The sequence below is a fragment of the Schistocerca gregaria genome, chromosome 1 (assembly GCF_023897955.1).
Source record: "Schistocerca gregaria isolate iqSchGreg1 chromosome 1, iqSchGreg1.2, whole genome shotgun sequence".
Lineage (NCBI taxonomy): Eukaryota > Metazoa > Arthropoda > Insecta > Orthoptera > Acrididae > Schistocerca > Schistocerca gregaria.
In genome coordinates, this window is record NC_064920.1 from 1077985195 (window position 1) to 1078006922 (window position 21728).

At 42.7% G+C, this 21728-nt stretch overlaps 1 protein-coding gene across 1 annotated transcript in view; it reads left to right on the top strand.

Annotated features, from left to right (window-relative positions):
- The first annotated feature begins 912 nt into the window (after positions 1-912).
- The window catches only part of LOC126289431 (uncharacterized), a 114904-nt gene continuing 94088 nt past the window's right edge, over positions 913-21728 (top strand). Inside the window, exons 1-2 of the mRNA XM_049984902.1 lie at positions 913-1108; positions 10340-10474. Coding sequence (XP_049840859.1) covers positions 913-1108; positions 10340-10474 — 331 coding nt within the window. The remainder of the gene's footprint in view (positions 1109-10339; positions 10475-21728) is intronic.

Sequence of the window (21728 nt, forward strand, 5' to 3'; positions counted from 1 at the left end):
TAGGCTCACATACTTTTGACCTGCAGAACATCCTTAAAAGTTATTAATCTTGTGGTGTATATATGTTTTATGTACATGTACCACATATCAGTTTGCTTGTAAATTTCCTCAACTATCCATTGATACCAATCGTTTTATCTTAAATGGTTTGCACGATAATTGCTTCACCTGATGGTGAATGCTACTTTATGCTATTATGTCGCACATAAGTATAGACGTCTTAAGTTCACTTCCTAATGTTGCCACTACTTTCAACGTTTTGTTAAAAATTCTGGTAAGAACTTACGGTATTACACACGGAATCCACATTCCGACCTTTAATTTAAGATATGTAATGTATATAAGAAATCTACTATGATATTCTTAATTGTCATCATCAGCTGATGGCGGTGGTCTCGCAGTTCTAGGCGCGCAGTCCGGAACCGTGCGACTGTATGGTCGCAGGTTTGAATCCTGCCTCGGGCATGAATGTGTGCGATGTCCTTAGGTTAGTTAGGTTTAAGTAGTTCTAAGTTCTAGGGGACTGATGACCACAGCAGTTGAGTCCCATAGTGCTCAGAGCCATTTGAACCATCAGCTGATGATGCACACTCTCACAGCCGAGTCTGCTATTTACAGTATGCAGTACTTGTTATTAGGATCCACCCTCGCATGGTGAGAAAGCAGGTGACTGCTCTTGTGCCAGTGCACGTACACAGCATGCATTTGCCAGTCACACGTACAGTACTGAGTGTCGTACAGAACTAGGCATGCACGAGAAACAACATAGCTATACTACTGAAAACAGATAAAATACGCTTGCTCAAGGGATACATTTATCAGCATATATCACAGGCGCAAAGATGTGGGAGTATTTGTTTGCCAGTGCGGGACTCGTTGCTCCCACTTGAGTGCCCCACACTGAGGCAAACTATGCTGGGTTGTGTTGCAGGCCGGCGCGCGAGGACCCCGCCGCCCTGCGCGCCTTCGCCCTGCGCACCTGCGCCCCGCGCACCTGCGCCCTGCGCACCTGCGCCCTGTGCACCTGCACCCTCCTCGGCGCCGCCCTGTTCGCCGGACCCCTACGCCAACATACGGCGGCCAAAGCGCTTCTTCTCGCCAATACGAGGTGAGCCTCTGCGTATGCATCTGCTGATGTTCTCACTTGAGCAGCCATACTCAATCGCACTGGAAAAAAGTTGTCCCCCTTCACTGCAGACATGTTATGTTAATACCCTGTGGCACTGCCTCTGTCACCTCATCTAGGTGTGTGAGAATGTATTTGTCCAGCTGAAATAACTCAATGAAGATTACATCCTATACTACTACCAAATTATGGTAAGCTAATTGCTATGTTATACTCCCTGTTCCATGCAGTGTCAGATATTTCCTATAGGATGAGGGTCATGAAACTGCAGCTCTGTGACCACAGCTATCGGCTTGCCAGTCCAAGTATTGATATGGAGAGAAGATCAGAGATACACAGGCTTTGTACCACAGTCAGAGCTGGCTCCTGCAGAGGTCGGCACTGCAGTGGGGTTGGTTCCGCATTTGTTGACTTCTGGAACGCGTTCCATACTGTCCTAAACTGTCGCCTAATGAACAAAATACGGACATACAGAAAATCCGACCAGCTGTGTCTCTGGATCGAAGAACAGTGTGTCATTCTCAACAGACACAAATATTCGGACATAAAAGCAACATTTTCTATGCCTCAGGGGAATTTTCCAGGACCGTTACTTATGGAAGGTGTTCCACACTGTCCTGAACTGTCGCCTAATGAACAAAATACGAGCATACAGAATATCAAACCAGCTGTGTCACTGGATCGAAGAACAGTGTGTCATTCTCGACCGACAGAAATATTGGGACATAAAAGCAATATTGTGTACACCCCAGGGGACTGTTCCAGGACCATTACTTCTGGAAGACATTCCACACTGTCCTGAACTGTCTCCTAATGAACAAAATACCAGCATACAGAATATCAAACCAGCTGTGTCACTGGATCGAAGAACAGTGTGTCATTCGCAACAGACAGAAATATTCGGACATAAAAGCAACATTGTGTACACTGCAGGGGATTGTTCCAGGACCATTACTTCTGGAAGGCATTCCACACTCTCCTGAACTGTCGCCTAATGAACAAAATACGAGCATACAGAATATCAAACCAGCTGTGTCACTGGATCGAAGAACAGTGTGTCATTTTCAACAGACAGAAATATTTGGACATAAAAGCAACATTGTGTATGCCCCAGTGGACTGTTCCAGGACTGTTACTTCTGGAAGGCAGTCCACACTGTCCTGAACTGTCGCCTAATGAACAAAATACGAGCATACAGAATATCAAACCAGCTGTGTCACTGGATCGAAGAACAGTGTGTCATTCTCAACAGACAGAAATATTCGGACAGAAAAGCAACATTGTGTACACTGCAGGGGATTGTTCCAGGACCATTACTTCTGGAAGGCATTCCACACTGTCCTGAACTGTCGCCTAATGAACAAAATACGAGCATACAGAATATCAAACCAGCTGTGTCACTGGATCGAAGAACAGTGTGTCATTCTCGAGCGACAGAAATATTGGGACATAAAAGCAATATTGTGTACACCCCAGGGGACTGTTCCAGGACCATTACTTCTGGAAGACATTCCACACTGTCCTGAACTGTCTCCTAATGAACAAAATACCAGCATACAGAATATCAAACCAGCTGTGTCACTGGATCGAAGAACAGTGTGTCATTCGCAACAGACAGAAATATTCGGACATAAAAGCAACATTGTGTACACTGCAGGGGATTGTTCCAGGACCATTACTTCTGGAAGGCATTCCACACTCTCCTGAACTGTCGCCTAATGAACAAAATACGAGCATACAGAATATCAAACCAGCTGTGTCACTGGATCGAAGAACAGTGTGTCATTTTCAACAGACAGAAATATTGGGACATAAAAGCAACATTGTGTATGCCCCAGTGGACTGTTCCAGGACTGTTACTTCTGGAAGGCAGTCCACACTGTCCTGAACTGTCGCCTAATGAACAAAATACGAGCATACAGAATATCAAACCAGCTGTGTCACTGGATCGAAGAACAGTGTGTCATTCTCAACAGACAGAAATATTCGGACAGAAAAGCAACATTGTGTACACTGCAGGGGATTGTTCCAGGACCATTACTTCTGGAAGGCATTCCACACTGTCCTGAACTGTCGCCTAATGAACAAAATACGAGCATACAGAATATCAAACCAGCTGTGTCACTGGATCGAAGAACAGTGTGTCATTCTCGAGCGACAGAAATATTGGGACATAAAAGCAATATTGTGTACACCCCAGGGGACTGTTCCAGGACCATTACTTCTGGAAGACATTCCACACTGTCCTGAACTGTCTCCTAATGAACAAAATACCAGCATACAGAATATCAAACCAGCTGTGTCACTGGATCGAAGAACAGTGTGTCATTCGCAACAGACAGAAATATTCGGACATAAAAGCAACATTGTGTATGCCCCAGTGGACTGTTCCAGGACCATTACTTCTGGAAGGCATTCCACACTGTCCTGAACTGTCGCCTAATGAACAAAATACGAGCATACAGAATATCAAACCAGCTGTGTCACTGGATCGTAGAACAGTGTGTCATTTTCAACAGACAGAAATATTTGGACATAAAAGCAACATTGTGTATGCCCCAGTGGACTGTTCCAGGACTGTTACTTCTGGAAGGCAGTCCACACTGTCCTGAACTGTCGCCTAATGAACAAAATACGAGCATACAGAATATCAAACCAGCTGTGTCACTGGATCGAAGAACAGTGTGTCATTCTCAACAGACAGAAATATTCGGACATAAAAGCAACATTGTGTACACCCCAGGGGACTGTTCCAGGACCGTTACTTTTCTCAGTGTTTGTAAATGACATAGTAGATGCGTTCAGAAATTCCATGAGGCTTTTCACTGATAATGTTCTTCTGTACAGACAAGTTGCAACGCAAGAAAACTGTAGTGCAATGCAGGAATATCTAAAGAGAATTGACACTTGTTGCAGGGGTTGTGAGTTAAGCTTCACCTGAAACCAGTGGAACGTATTGTGCATAAACAGACAGAAATGGTCGGTACTGTATGATTACACGATTTCACAAGTATCACATCACATCTGTGTAACATGTAGGAGTATCTGTATACAAGGTGAAGCGAAATTCGCGCATTCGGGCTTTAGAACACGTCTCCTCACATGACAGCGATAAAAAAAAAAAAAAAAAAAAAAATTGTCTCTCACGAAATTTCGTCCTTTTGGTACACCTGGCAGTAAAACGACTTTACAAAGAGGCAATTTGGCAACACTGTACCTACATGTATGGTAACTACCACTGTCGTGCTGTGCAGTTGGTGCAGTGGATATAGTTTTGGGTTAGCATTCAGGTGTTTGAGTGTTCGATCCTGGGTTGGGGCGCTTTCTTTTATTTGCTAATGTCATTCTGGCGTTTCATACTGCAATATACACTGTTTCTCAGGTGACATGTATCCTAACTTTACAATATTTTGTAACGCTAAACATAACATATACGTGGTTAGACAAATAAGAAATAGACAGTTGAAACAAATGACCTGTCATAGGACAGAATAACTACGAAAATAGTATCAATTTCGAGATGCTAAAGATGATAGCTCAGTGCAATAACACAATTTCTGCTTTTCATTTGTATTACATGTAATATGAGAACTCAGATGTCGCAGATTAGCAACCAGTGACAATAATAATGCCCATATTAATGACCACATGACCTTCACAACAGAATACATTGTCCTCAGAACAACAGATGCTCAAAGCGACCTCCGTGCACCTCCAAACTTGCCCAACCCGGCAGACGATACAGCTATGGACCATTTGCAGCAAAGCTGCATCCACAGTAATAAGAGTAGCATGAACACGCACTACCAATTCTTCAATATTCGTCAGCAGAGTAGAGTACACGTGCCCCTTCACATGTCCCCACAGGAAGAAATCCAGGGGATTTAGCTCAGGTGAACGCGTTGGCCATACAACTGGACCTCCACATCCGAGCCATTTCCTTGGAAATGTTCTGTCCAAATACTGCCGCACATTAATTTCAGAGTGTGGAGGTGCATCATGATGTTGGAACCATATCTTTTGCCGAACATTTAGTGGAACACCTTCCAGCACATTAGGCAGATAGTTTGAGAGGAATGTATGATACCTTCATGCAGTCAACCGATCAGGCAACATGTAGGGGTCCAAACGTCTTTCACCCAATATTCCAACCCAGACATTGATACTAAAGTGAACTTGATATCCATGGTCTTGATTGACGTGCGGGTTAACCTCACACCAATGGCGGGCATTGTGCATTTTGAAGACCCCCTCACTAGTGAATGCTGCTTCAGCTGACCATATTACAGTGTGCACACAGTCATTGTTGGCTTCCTGTTGTTGTTGGAACCATTCACAGAATTGCATTCACTGATGGCGATTTGCAGGATGCAGGTGCTGTGTGAAAGCATAATCACAGGGGTGCAGCCCATGCTCATGCAGCATGTTAACAACTGAGCATTGCGAGACGTGCAGCTGCCTTTCTACGCTACCTGTACTTTGCTGAGGTACTTCGTGTATGACCTCCACAATAGCTTCCGCAGTAGCTGGATTACAGCGAGTCCGCGAACGACCTGTGTAACGTGATGATGGAAGGAGAGAATCTCACTCCCAAAGGTGCAGCTCCAGATGAAGGACACATTTTTATCTGGATGACGTGGACGAGGGTATCTAGCAGCATATTCACAAGTGGCAACACCAGCCCGGTTATCAGATGCAACAAGGACCAGAGGCATATCCATATATTCATTGTTTGTGTATGCCACATGTGTGCCACACTGGTTTAGAGGTTTACAGTGGGAAAATTCGATATTTATACGCATGATGTACGTTGGAGTCTGTCATGGGCACGTTACTCAGCTCGCAACTAGTCCCTGTCTGGTAGACAGTGAATACAGCATAAATGTGCCATCAGTCCTGCGCACTGTTCAACCTAACATGCATTACCCCTTTGATGGATATAGTTCTGCATGATTCATCCTGACACTGCTAATTGTGAAGTATTCGGTTTCGAATTACATTGTTTCACTAACGCTAATAGATATGATGTTTCCACAATCCCATGGAAATAATAATAATAATAATAATAATAATAATAATAATAATGCATTGAGATATGTACTAAGCAAAATGCAGTTACTAGACTCAACACTAAAAGGCATAATTAGTGGGACTGTGCTAATAACACATATAGTAACCAAGTTTGAACATTATTCGTAAAGCATGTTGCTAGCCCTACTGGTAACGTAAGGCCTTCACGAAATGTAGTGGACCTGAACGAGGCAAGAATAATAGTTGGTACTAATATATGGCACCATTGAAGGAGGATACAAGGAAAACAGGTTTCGCATCTGGTAGAGGAAGTGGCGCGACTAAATTCACGCCCACGACACGGAAAGGGCTTGTTTCAAAGCTGACAAATCTTCCATTTCTACGACTGTTGCATGCAAGTGCAAATGTGCTGGACTACAATTACCAAATAAGCAACATATGCCTCAAAACAGGATTGAACCAGCGACGTCCTCCATGTAACTCTAAACTATATCCACTGCACTAACTGCACAGCATGACTAGTAAGTGCTGACAGAGGTAGTTACCATACATGTGGTTACAGTGTTGCCAGATTGCCACCCTTTAACATTCTTTTTCTGCCAGATGTACTCGCTGGACGTAATTTTGTGAGAGACATTTTTTTTTATTCGCTGGCATATAACTAGCTGCGCTGTGAAGCCCGAGTGCACGAGTTTCGCTTCACCCTGTATAGCGATTTAAAGTGGAAGGACTATATAAAGTTAATCCATGGATGGCAGACGCCAGACTAACATTCTTTGAAAGTGTCCTTAGGAAATATAGTCCACCCACAAAAGAAGTAGCTTTCAATACCCTTGCTCGAGCAATATTTGACTATTACTTGTTTAGTCTGGGATCTGTACCAGACAGGACTCATAGAGGGAATAGAGAAATTCAGAGAAGAATAGCATATATTGTCACAGGTTCATTACATCTGTCTGCAGTCTGTAGCGACATATAGGCGAGGGGGCGAGGGGAGGGGAGGGGGGGGGGGGGAGACCTCTGGAAGACTACGGCACCCTCACACTAAGGCCAGGATAGGGCTGAGCATGGAAGAGCTCAGCCAGTTCCACATCTCAGCTACACCAGTCAACATAATTATCCAGGATCAACGAGTAACTAGTTTCAGATGAACATGTAGTATTGATAGCGCCACACCTAAAGATAACAGTTTTTAATTAGTGCATCAAATGATCCTCTGCTATTCCACAACGAAGTGTGTCAAAGTTAAGTAAATCTTTTACTTAGTAATGTAATAAAGTGAACTAATATTTAATGTATTCTAGTTGATGCACCTTCTTCCAGAGCAATCACAGAACCTACAGCTGTCGCCAGATGAAAGGGGTTTCGCGTGGTACAACATATTGGTTGAAAATCCAAGGTGGTGAAAGAAGATCACTAGCGTTACCTATAGAATCGAAAGAAAGAACACCTATATCTTTCTGTACCAGCTCTGATTTATCTTATTTTATTATGATGATCGTTTCCCCCTTTGTAGGTCTGTGTCGACAAAATATTTTCACATTCGGAGGAGAAAGTTGGTGATTAGAATTTCGTAAGACTATTACTCCACAACGAAAAACGCCTTTGTTTTAATCATTCCCACTCCAAATCCTGTATCAATTCAGTGACACTCTCTCCCCTATTTCGCGATAATACAAAACTTTTTCGATGTACTCCATCAATACTATCTGGTAAGTATCCCACACCTCATGGAAGTTTTCTAAAAGAGGATGGACAAGCGTAGTGTAGGCAGTCTCCTTACTAGATCTGTTACATTTTCTGAGTGTCCTGTCAATAAAACGCAGTCTTTCTTTAGCTTTCCCCACAATATTTCCTATGTGTTCTTTCCAATTTCTGCTAGAATATGTTTAGTTCCCTAAGGAACGCTGGCGATTTGATGAACAGTGCAGTCATTGGATATACTCGTATAGGAAAGTTGAGTCTCATAGCCGAACGATGCTCGCTGGTGGTCACCAGACTGAACAAGATGGCGGCCACTTTTCCTAGATCTTGTCTTGGCCTCAGTGAAGCACACATACTTCTGATCTGCCGAACACCCTTAAAAGCTACTAATCTTATGGTATATATCTATATGTATGTATCTGTATCATACACCAGTTTGTATGTAAATTTCCTCAACTATCCATTGATGCCATTGGGTTTATCCTAAATTAAATGGTTTCTTCGATAATTGCTTCATCTGATGGTAAATGTTACTTTATGCTACTATGTTGCACATACGTATCGACAAATAAAAGTGAATAAATTCATAAGTCGGTGGATTAATTTTACTTCATAATGCTTACACTAGTGTCAATGTTTTATTTACACATTGAATCTACATTCCAACCTTTAATTTAAGATATGTAACATATATAACAAATCTACTATGATATTCTTAATTGCATCATCAGCTGATGACTTCACGATAGTCGTGCGGCTCCTCTAAGCTCAGTCACTGCTATGGCCTCAACGCCCCCTTTTGCTGTCAGAATGTGTGCCAACCCAGCTGGACAAATCATGAGGTCACAACGGCACACACTCTCACAGCCGAGTCTGCTATTTACAGTATGCAGTAATTGTTATTGGGATCCACCCTCGCATGGTGCCAGTGCATGTACACATCTACATCTACATCTACATGACTACTCTGCAATTCACATTTAAGTGCTTGGCAGAGGGTTCATCGAACCACAATCATACTATCTCTCTACTATTCCACTCCCGAACAGCGAGCGGGAAAAACGAACACCTAAACCTTTCTGTTCGAGCTCTGATTTCTCTTATTTTATTTTGATGATCATTCCTACCTATGTAGGTTGGGCTCAACAAAATATTTTCGCATTCGGAAGAGAAAGTTGGTGACTGAAATTTCGTAAAAAGGTCTCGCCGCGACGAAAAACGTCTATGCTGTAATGACTTCCATCCCAACTCGTGTATCATATCTGCCACACTCTCTCCCCTATAACGCGATAATAGAAAACGAGATGCCCTTTTTTGCACCCTTTCGATGTCCTACGTCAATGCCACCTGGTAAGGATCTCTCACCACGCAGCAATATTCTAACAGAGGACGAACGAGTGTAGTGTAAGCTGTCTCTTTAGTGGACTTGTTGCATCTTCTAAGTGTTCTGCCAATGAAACGCAACCTTTGGCTCGCCTTCCCGACAATATTATCTATGTGGTCCTTCCAACTGAAGTTGTTCGTAATTTTAACACCCAGGTACTTAGTTGAATTGACAGCCTTGAGAATTGTATTATTTATCGAGTAATCGAATTCCAACGGATTTCTTTTGGAACTCATGTGGATCATCTCACACTTTTTGTTATTTAGCGTCAACTGCCACCTGACACACCATACAGCAATCTTTTCTAAATCGCTTTGCAGCTGATACTGGTCTTCGGATGACCTTACTAGACGGTAAATTACAGCATCATCTGCGAACAGTCTAAGAGAACTGCTCAGATTGTCACCCAGGTCATTTATATAGATCAGGAACAGTAGAGGTCCCAGGACGCTTCCCTGGGGAACACCTGATATCACTTCAGTTTTACTCGATGATTTGCCGTCTATTACTACGAACTGCAACCTTCCTGACAGGAAATCACGAATCCAGTCGCACAACTGAGACGATACCCCATAGCTCCGCAGCTTGATTAGAAGTCGCTTGTGAGGAACGGTGTCAAAAGCTTTCCGGAAATCTAGAAATACGGAATCAACTTGAGATCCCCTGTCGATAGCGGCCATTACTTCGTGCGAATAAAGAGCTAGCTGCGTTGCACAAGAGCGATGTTTTCTGAAGTCATGCTGATTACGTGTCAATAGATCGTTCCCTTCGAGGTGATTCATAATGTTTGAATACAGTATATGCTCCAAAACCCTACTGCAAACCGACGTCAATGATATAGGTACAGCGTGCATTTGCCAGTCACACGTACAGTACTGAGTGTCGTACAGAACTAGGCATGCACGAGAAACAACATAGCTATACTACTGAAAACAGATAAAATACGCTTGCTCAAGGGATACATTTATCAGCATACATCACAGGCACGGAGATGTGGGAGAATTTGTTTGCCAGTGCGGGACTCGTTGCTCCCACTTGAGTGGACACGTGTGAGTGCCCCACACTGAGGCAAACTATGCTGTGTTGTGGTGCAGGCCGACGTGCGGCGACCCCACCGCCCTGCGCGCCTTCGCCCTGCGCACCTGCGCCCCCTTCTTCTCCGCCGCCCTGTTCGCCGGACCCCTACGCCAACATACGGCGGCCAAAGCGCTACTTCTCGCCACTAGCAGGTGAGCCTTTGCATATACATCAGCTGGTGTTCTCATCTGAGCAGCTATACACAATCTCACTGGAAAAAAAGTTGTCCGCCCTTCCTGCAGACATGTTATGTTAATACCCTGTGGCACTGCCTCTGTCACCTCATTTAGGTGAGTGAGACTGTATATGTCCAGCTGAAATCACTCGCTGATGATTATGCTCTGTAGTACTATCAAATTCTGGGAAGCTAATTGCTATGTTATACTCCCTGTTCCAAATGGTTGGAGATATTTCCTATGGGATTAGGGTCATGCAATTGCAGCCCTGTGAGCACAGCTGTTGGCTTGTCAGTCCAAGTATTATGGAGCAAAGGTCAGAGATACTTAGGCTTCGTACCACAGTCAGAGCCGGCTCCTGCAGAGGGCGGCCCTGCAGTGGGGCACTGCACTGCACCGAGGTTGATGCCGTGTTTGTTGACTTCTGGAAGACGTTCCACACTGTCCTGAATTGTCACCTAATGAACAAAATACGAGCATACAGAATATCGGGCCAACTGTCTGACTGGATCGAAGAACAGTGTGTCATTCTCAACAGACAGAAATATTCGGACATAAAAGCAACATTGTGTACACTGCAGGGGACTGTTCCAGGACCGTTACTTCTGGAAGGCTTTGCACACTGTCCTGAACTGCCGCCTAATGAACAAAATACAAGCATACAGAATATCAGTCCAGCTGTGTCACTGGATCGAAGAACAGTGTTTCATTCTCAACAGACAGAAATATTCGAACATAAAAGCAACATTGTGTGCGCCCAAGGGGACTGTTTATAACGGATCTTTTACATTGGGAGAAATTTATTTTATTTTTTGTTAGATGTTTTCGTTAAATAGCTGAATAAATTGTAATTAGGAATGATTTAGTTAAGCAGAGTAGAGAAGATAATGTCAAAGAGATGTTGTCATTGGGCGGACATTGTCGTAATGTAACGTCATTGTGTTGTTCGGTTGTTGAAACAAGTCGTTTGTGTTCCGTTCTGCTGTTCGGTCGTGCGCGTATCTCAAAGGAATGAATTCGGGGACTAGAATAAACTTTCACATAATAGTTACGATTCGATGTTCCGACAAAAGGGGTTAACGTCAGTGTTAATTTTAATTGTGGGTGACAGGATTAGTTTTGACAGATACGTGAAAACGGACTTAACTGAAGTTGTTCGCATATCATTCTTGAGCGTGGCTTTTTATTTAACTAACGACTGCGTGCTTTGAAAGTTATTATCTCATTATTAGTATCAACCCCTCTTTCCTCCTAGATAGTGATCATTCATTAACATTTATGTCATAAGAAAAAGGATTATTAATAAAAGTGATGTTAAATGACAATTACGTGTTATTCCATTAGTGTGGAAACGACGTAATATCTCTGAAAAGACATTGACATATAATTTGTGTTAAATTCTGTACTGAGATAGGAACTAAATTGAAATTAGTGAACATTTGATACTGAGATTATAGAAGCAGAAGCGCTTAAGGTTTCTCTTCTCTAAAATGGCAAAATAGGTACGAACTTTAACTCTGTAGTCTACATTCCATATTGCAAAGACATTAGCATTTCAAACTTATTTTGACGACGCGCTGTTAAACAAAGGAACGTTGAGTCTCTGTACGAGTAATAAAAGTAAATCTAAAAACATAATTAATAGCGTCGAACTCTGCTTTAACAAACTGTATTGTGTGTCGTCATCGGGCAATAACTGCTCAACCCTGGAGACTTGTGTGGTGAAATTAGAAATCGGGCATATACAACAAACTTAAAAATCCATTCAAACTACAGTGGAGTCGGCACAACACCATGTGGGCAGTTATATGTTCCAAGACCTTCACTTTTCTCAATATTTATAAATGGCGTAGTGGATAACCTGAGAAATTCCACGAGACTTTTCACAGATTATGCTTTCCTGTACAGACAAGCTGCAATGCTATAAAACTGTAGCATAATGCAGGAAGCTCTAAAGAGAATTGGTACTTGTTGCACGGGTTGTCAATTAACCCTCACCTTCAATCAATGGAACGTATTGTGCATGACAGATAAAAATAGTCATTACTGCATGATTACGCGATTTCACAAGCATCACATCACATCTGTGAAACATTTAGAAGTATATGTATGTAGTGATTTAAAGTGGAAGGACCAAATAAAATTAAACCACGGATGGCAGATGTCAGACTGACATTCTTTGGAAGAATCCTTAGGAAATATAGTCAACCCACAAAAGTAGTAGTTTTCAGTCCCTTTGTTCGAGCTGTACTTGAATATTCGTTTTTAGTCTGGGGTCTGTACCAGACAAGACTGACACAGGAAATAGAGAAATCTGGAGAAGAACAGCGTCTATTGTCAGAGGTTCACTAAGTCAGTCTGAAAGCGTCTTGGACATGCTCAGCTGGATCCGACAGCAAACACAGCGAGATAGGCATTTTGCTTTATGCCAAAGTTTACTGTCGAAGTTCTGGAGCATACATTGCTAGTTACGTATAGCTCCCAAAAAGACCGTGAAGCTAAAATTACAGAGATTTGAACTCTAACAGAGGCTCAGTAGCAACCTTTCTTTCCGTGTACCATTTGAAACTGGGGAAACGAGCCAGTGACAGTGTTACATAAAAGTTGAGTTGCTATGGGGGTATGAGCCAATTCTCCATTGTTGGCAGATATGCCTGTCACCTTCTCCATGCGACTTTACCATTAACATAATGCATTGTGGCAGTTTTCCCATCAGACATGATACACCATTTGCTGTAGGTATAAGACAGCGGGAAGATTGCTGGGAACTTCAAAATAGCCCAATTTTTCAAGAAGCTTTCTCTCAGTCCTATGACGTCCAAGCATAGAGGCTAGATGTCCTAAGTGAAAACTGGGGGGGAAGTTTAAAAAAATCGAGATGGACAATTATCATATTTATGGTATCATGCGGGTATCATGGTGTCACAGCAAAGTCAACAACACGAAGTGATCCCACAGACATTAGTGAGGGCTCCCTGAAGTCTACAGTGACAGATCGGGGGGGGGGGGGGTAGCTCCAGAAGGCCACGCCTCCCTCACACTGAGGCCAGTACAGGGCTGAGCGTGCAAGAGCTCAACCAGTTCCAGATCTCAGCTACAGCACAACGAGTAGGTAGTTTCAAATTTCAGATGAACATGTGGTGTTGATAGCGCTACACCTCAAGATGACAGTTTGTTAATTAGTGCATCAAGTGGTCCTGTGCTATCCCACAAAGAAGCGTGTCAAAGTTAAGTAAATCTTTTACTTAGTAATGTAATAAAGTGAACTAATATTTAACGTGTTCTAATTGATGCACCTTCTCCCACAGCATTCAAAGAACCTACAGCTGTGGCCAGATGAAAGGTGTTTCGCCTGGTCACAACATATTGGTTGAAAATCCGATGTGGGGGAAGAAGATCACTTGTGTTACCTATAGAATCCAACACAGCGGACCTGTTGGTATGAGCCAAGTTCTGAGACTGCTTAAATTAGTCTCATGAACTGTGACATCATAATCGAAGAAGGCGGTACAAGATGGTTGACCTGGAGAAATGAGCCAAGTCTAAAGTGTCGTAAAGGTCCGTGAATCCAAGATGGCAATCCAGCATGGCCACTGGGCTTGTCCCCTGCACTGCAACATCGAAATCTGAGATGAACGACCTAGACATACCAAGTCAGCCTGCGTGGTTGTGAGTTCGCTTGTTCTAAGTATAGAATCCAAGATCTACATCTACATCTACATGGATACTCTGCAAAACATATTTAAGTGCCTGGCAGAGGGTTCATCGAACAACCTTCACAATTCTCTATTATTCCAATGTCGTATAGCATGCAGAAAGAACGAACACGTGTATCTTTCCGTACCAGCTCTGATTTCCGTTATTTTAATATGCTGATCGTATAAAGGTGCTTATGTGGGGAAATGCCTGATAATAGTTTATAAAACGTGTGATTAGTGTGGAACAGTTGGTAGAGTACCACTGGTTGTTGTAATGGTGCTTTCATGTCATAGATTGAAACAATAGGTCCCATGGCGAATTCAGCAAGCAGTAACAGTAGATTCATACTGTGGTTTCAAATAGCTTCCCACCTAGCTGCAGCAGTAGTAAATTCATACGACACATTCTCAACCGGCTGTACCACAATGTTCACATACTGTTTTGACAGATGACTGTGTTATTCTTTAATTAACAGTGATTTTCACTGTAGGTAGACCTTAGTGTGATGGAAATTCAGTGCCGATTTTGATGATATTTTGAACTCCAATTCCCCTTCCTATAAATAGAAATAGTTCTAATGTTCAGGCTAGCACTGTTCTTTAAATGATTCTTATGAGATTTTACATATAAATTGCAAGTGTTGTATGTTATACATAGGGCATCTAGCATTTCTAGGCGATTTCTAAATTGTGGCAGTTGAGGAATCGAAAATTGATATGCAAAAGGTATGAAAGCACTACGTTACTGTTTATAAATCGTGGATTTTCAGAAGTTACCTCTACTTTGAACTCGTGATCTGAGGACAGGTCCACAACGATAAATCTCCTGCCACTCAAGTTTAGCTTGTACGTCAGAGAGAACACCACCACTTTCACAGGTGTGCTCCACAGTGATAATGGCCCAACGAGTCTTGCAACTCAAAGTTGGGAAGGAATTCTGCATGTGGACGTTATTTCTGCTCGAATATGTTTAGTTCCCTAAGGAACGCTGGCGATTTAATAAACAGTGCAGACATTGGGTATATAGGAAAGTCGAAGTCTGGAAATAGTTAAGTTACCTGCTCCAATACATCAGGCGCTGACTCAGGTCTACTTTCCGCATGCTGAGTTGATTTCTCTGGTACTCAAATTTATCAGGCACCGCGCCATCAACATCAGTAGATCTTTGCACTGAGGTGAAATAATAAATGAAAACAATGAAGACACATGTACTTAAACACACTTAATAATAATAGTAATAATAATAATACAGAAAATATACAGAAGAAAAGATTGAAAAAAATTGAAAAATACATCCAACTGGCTGAGGAAGTCAAGGACATGTGGCATCAGGATAAAGTTGACATTATACGAATTATACTTTCAACTACAGGAGTCATACCACGCAATATCCACCAGTACATCAACGCAATGCACCTACATCCAAACTTATATATACAACTACAGAAAGCTGTAATTAATGACACATGTTCAATTACCCGAAAGTTCCTAAATGCAATGTAACATATACCGTACAGTTAAAAGGAAGCCACGCTTGATCAAGGTCCACGTCACTTTCCATTTTAACCAGACATAACGTCTGAGAAAAGGATAATAATAAGAAAAGGATAATAATAATAATAATAATAATAATAATAATAGTAGTAGTAGTAGTAGTAGGAAACCTAGTAACAGTGATATTCATTCCCTTTCCCATTCCGACCATAAATGGAGTGATGGAAGTATGACTATGCAGTTCTGAACGAACACTGATTTGTAGTGTCTTCACATCCTTATGCGATATGTATGTTTGTGGCACTACATCTCATATCTTTTCGGATTTCGGTGCAAACGATAAACTGCCCTGAGATGTGGTCTTAGGTTCCAGCTCTGTAGCATACCCATTGCCCGGTATAGTTTTCTCGTTGGACTTAGTGTAAAACATTTGTCACATCTGATGTAATTGCTAGCAGTTTGGGAAAAAGTTGAGCTGTTCAGTTTGTGTTATGAGTCACTTAGAAATTGCAGTGCTATCCACCAGATTGCATTTCTGTTTATACGAGTATGAAATGGAGTTTAACATGCAGTCTTCGTCTAGATCACTAGAGAATCAACGCTAGCTCACACTGACGAGGGTACAAATCAGCAGTAAGCGTGTTGGAGGAGCCACAACAGGAGAGCCATCAAATTAATCCGATCTGAACACGTCTGAGACGACACTGGACGTCGGTTTGGAGCCCAAAATTCACAGGAATTTCATAAACATCGTGCAGTGTGCAAGAGAGGGAATCTGGCAGAGCTTGATGTCAACGATGATATCGTAGGGGAATGGGAAAATTGGCAACAGCTATCCTACTCACAAAGTACCCTCTGCCGTACGTTTAAGATCATTTGTGGTATGCAGATGTAGATGTAGACATCGATGTTATGTGGGCCCATCCACTGATGCGTGGACGCTGGTAAACATAGTGACCCCTCAGTCGTCTGGAAAGTTTCGCTATTCCTTGAAGCCTTTACACTTGGCATCGATAACTGCGTGACTGACGCTGCCTGTGTATACGTTTTCCGATTAGGATTTCTCCCTGGACTTTTTGAGCCTGTTTACAACGACTTTCACTATGCACTGGAATTTGTTTGTGGCTAGCCGTTCACTTCGTGAACACCGCCATCATGCGTCACGACGACCGCCTGTTTGTTCCACTACTTTCTGCCTCGCTGCCAGTGGAGGTCATCAAAAAAAAATTGGGTTCTACACCGAGTTGGATGGAAAAATGGATGCGTCCACAGCATATTCATTACAAAGATGCTGAGGAATGGGCAATATTATGTCATCAAGAATGTTGAAATGAAAGCCCCAGTTCACGTTCATGGCGAACCTGAGTCACGGTGCTAAAAGCAGCCACAAAACGCCACAGAACCACCTCCGGACTGAACTACACCTTCTCCACTCTGCGGTTTAAAATCGTCGTCAGGTCGTCGATGTAAAATCACGATAGGTGCTGCTACAATATGAGCCGACAGTCAGGTGGTGTGGAGCCCACTGATAACCCACAGCTTTTCCACTGTGAGCAGTGTCCTCTAGGCAGGCAGCTGACTCGAAAGTCCTATGCGTGCCGTTCACTTCGTAGTGTTGGGTTGGGGTTGGGTTGTTTGGGGAGGAGACCAGACAGCGAGGTCATCGGTCTCATCGGATTCTCAGATTAGGGAACGATGGGGAAGGAGGTCGGCCGTGCCCTTTCAGAGGAACCATCGCGGCATTTGCCTGGAGTGATTTAGGGAAATCACGGAAAACCTAAATCAGGATGGCCGGACGCGGGATTGAACCGTCATCCTCCCGAGTGCGACGTTGTAGTGTTCTCTGGTGGAGAGGGAGCTGCATTTACTGACAGCAGCCGCTCCCGATTGGGGTGGAGCCTGGCCTCACTGGTGGTGTGCGACACCCATCCCCAGAATCGCTAGCGCTAGGATTTCACCCAGGACAAGTCCCGCACACTCACCCCCGGTTTTCCCGGTCTTTGTTCAGCGCCCGGGCATCGTTTCAGTTGACCCACGTGGTTTGTCGCGTTTGGCTGCACTTAGAGTGAATGTTAAATTAATATCTTGCTAGGTCTTAAATTTTACCGGATAGTTAAAGGACACGAATCAAGGAACGTGCACAATTGGCCTCAGCTGTGCCAGGTACTTCCACAGCAAACATAAGAGAAAACAATGTAGCACTGAATTCTTTAAATACGAGAATTCAGATGAATAGCCTAGGAAGAAGTATACTTGTTTGTGAGAAAAAGAACCCAAAGGTAAAACACGAAAAACTTACCCTCAAAGAATGATTTGCTTGGAGAAAGAGGAACCACAGCATACTTGACACTTAAGTTTCAGAACTCAGACAGTATATGTGAAACAAGCACCAATGTTCACTATACTTCCAGAGGGCATCAAAATTACTTTGTTCTTGCTAGGTCGGTCCAAGCTGATTTTGTGTGTTATTCACTGAATATTTTTGCTGAAAAATTTTACGGGTGGAAGAAGAACTAGCACAGCATGAAGGACGTTTTACAGCCTTGAAACACTGCAGCATTTATTTCCTCCGTAACTGCTCTGTGACAAACACACACATCATCATTATTATTTTTAAAAATGGTTTGAATGACATTTACGAAATTAATAAGTGTTTTGGTTAAAAACAGACACGACAAAGAGTAACGACAGATTATTATCCTGAGACGTTTGCAACAGCATATAGGACACTAATCACACAGAAACTGCCACAATTCTTTATAACCTCGTTTATAATGCGCAGGTATGGCACTGGAATAATTTACTAGTTAAAATTCACCCATTACCCATGGAAATACTTACGAAATATGTTATATAATCAAATATCTTACTGCTTTCATTAGGCATTTCTACTTTATGGCATTCTTATATTCTTTAATTTTCGTGAGCTTCTATGAGGGCCTACATAAACAAAAAGACTTTGATTTACTTCTATATAACGTTGATTTTAAACAGAGTTATTTGACTGCATCCGTGGCTTTACTGCCAACATGGCAGATTCAAAAGCATTGTTTTCGCATTGTATATTTGCTCTGCTGTTTCCCTCAAACAAACGTATTATAATAAATAATATTATAATAAATAAAATAGTTAATAAAAATTTGTCTTTATTGCCCTAAAATAACATCACGTTATTTTTTGTCTTCTATTGCTGGCGATGCTTTCAATTATCTATAAATATTTTTATTTCTTTAATAATGCACATTCGTATTATATTACTATCCAGAAAAACTTAAATTTCTTACCATTACTGAATCTCATCACAGTGTAACATGTGTTGTACTGTGACGATAACAACTTTGATGCGGCTTCCAATTTGCGGAACTGGCAGCTGTTTAGGGGAGGGCCTTACACTATGGATAGGCGTGGATGGGGGTGAGAGGGCGGGACTTGTTCCGGGTGACATCATAGTGCTAAGGGCACGTCCCGTCCCCACTCCGCTGTCTCTTAAGCCGTCGTCACATGGACCGTGCACCCGAACGTTGAGCGTGCCGAGTTTCTGACGTCACAGCATGGAATAGCACGTTCGGGAGTCTTCCGAACGCACAGAGCAATATCTGGCATGTCAGATATTCTGAGCTTACGTCTGAGCATTGACCAATGACATGGCACAACGCCGCCTACGTCACAAGCACGCCGTCTCCCTTCAGTACAGAGTTGTGAGGCGCCATATTGGCATTCATTTCAAGCCTATATGCATACATACTGTTCCGAGCACCAGCAAATTGAGAATCACTGCAAAACCCGTTGTTAACTGTGTGATTCGTTCCAACAAAATAATGAGAAACATCATATTCGTGGCAAAAAGAATTATTGTAACTTGCGTATAATGAGAGTAGGCTATTTGAAGGCAGCTCCATAATCAAGATCCACTCAAAACGCATTGTTCTTAGTACAATTTCTTATAATTAAATTTCAGTTAGTAACATATCTACAATTAAGGTTTTTAGCAAGCGGTAAGATACATGATTAGATACATAAGGTTTCATGTTGGTTTAGCGTAATGAATGGCGTCCCTGTCCATTTATGAGATTTTTTTGTTGGGGAGGTGGTTCGCATTCTGACACAACAATTTTTTCCCTAACTTTCTCGTTTTTATTAGGTTCTGATACTTTATTATTTCTTTAATATAAGTATAGACTATAATATTTGACGTTATGTAAATACAATTTGACCTTTTTTTGAGGGGTGACTTTGTTCGATTGGTTTAATCTAAAGGACAGCTTGCGCTACTTGTATTAAGATATTTTGCTCCCTCTTCTTTTACGCTTCGTAATTCACATTTTGCAAACATTCTGCTACTGGGTGGGAACAGTGATCAAGTAAGACTGACCTTGGGGTTTTACTAAAATGTGGGAATGATGAAATAATGTCTATCTTATGCGGAGAAGTGTTCCAAATGTGTAACGCACTGTTTGTAATGGAACTTTTATAAGCCTGTGTCCTTATTGATTGGACATGGTACTTTCCTTTTCGTAGACGATGGAAGAAATGTGCGTTTTAATACAGCTAACGTGGGAATTTTACGCGCGCCCATTGACTAAACAGTGTGATTTACGAACTAGAAACATCCCTCAACTGCCGCTGGAGTGCATTCCGCTTGCGTATACCACGTGGGGGCCCACATACCATATGCACAAGTCGCATCGTTCCTGAGCGTTCAGCAGCACGTTGAACTTGGCACGCTCAACGTTAACGTTCGACAGCATGGTCCGTTTGCTAACGGCTTTAAGCACCTCGATCTGCATGCCATGTCAAGCGGATGCCGATGTTGCGACATTCTTCGTAAACGCATCGATACGCAGACGAATCGAGCAACTTCATTTACGGTGTGGTCGTGGACACGTCCCAACACGATGGCTCCTATCCACCATTGTGTTGCGTCTCCACGTGGACACATTTTACTGCGCTGGTCCCGTACAACCGACTGCACGTGCACGCATCTTCACAGCCACGTCTCGCTTTAGTGATGGACAGTCACACGACTGCCTGGGGCAGCATCTGCAGTGCTCCGTAGCGACCGGTGTTCGCTGTCAGAGGTGTGACTGACACTTTGTCTGCTCAACTAACATCCAGCTAGTTCACAGTAAGCATCCCGGCAGAGTAATACCAGGTGAATGATGCTGTCTACTACAGTAATACAGTGGAGCCCAAAAAATGTATCCACTGTTTAAAAATTCTGACTGGCAAACTAATTGATGGAAGTTGTCTCATCCTTGGTAGTGTAATAGTTTGCAGCTCCAGCAATTGCCACACAAGCGTTGTATTGTGTTATTTTGTTTTGTCAGATGACAGTCGCCAGATAGTCAGTGTTTTGTTCTTATTTGCACCTAGTTACTCGAGTAAACATGGCTGTTGCAAGGCTTACATTCGATGAAAGGAAGTCAGTTTTGAAGTGGTATTTTAAGTACGAAAACATTAATGAGGTTCAACGGCAATGGCGAAATGAGTATCAAACAGTGCCACCGACACTCACTTTAAACGGTTCGCCATATTCGAGACAAATTTAAAGCCGAAGGCTGTATTAAAGATGTACACAAACAACGATCTGGACGACCTGTAACAGTAACAAGGCCAGCTAACTCCCGTCGTGTGTTACAATTCGCTCAGTCACCATAGAAGTATGAGACAGTGTGCCCGTGAAACTGGAGTGAGTCGCTCAAGTGTTCAGCGAATTTTGAAGACAGCAAAGTGGAAGCGCTACCATCCCACGATTGCTACGCAATGAACGAGGACGATCCAGTTCGTAGAATGGAGTACTGCGAGTGGTTTACTATCATGGTGCGCAACGATTAAGAGTTTGCAGAGATGATTGTGTGGTGTGATGAGGCACAGTTCAAACTCAATGGTACAGTAAACCGCCATAATTGCATCTACTGGGCCGCCTAAAATCCGAACGTTCATGTAGACAAAGCTGTGAATTTGCCAGGAGTAAACGTGTGGTGTGGGTTGCCTTATCGGCGCTTGATTGGACCATTCTTCTTTGATGGCAGAGTTAC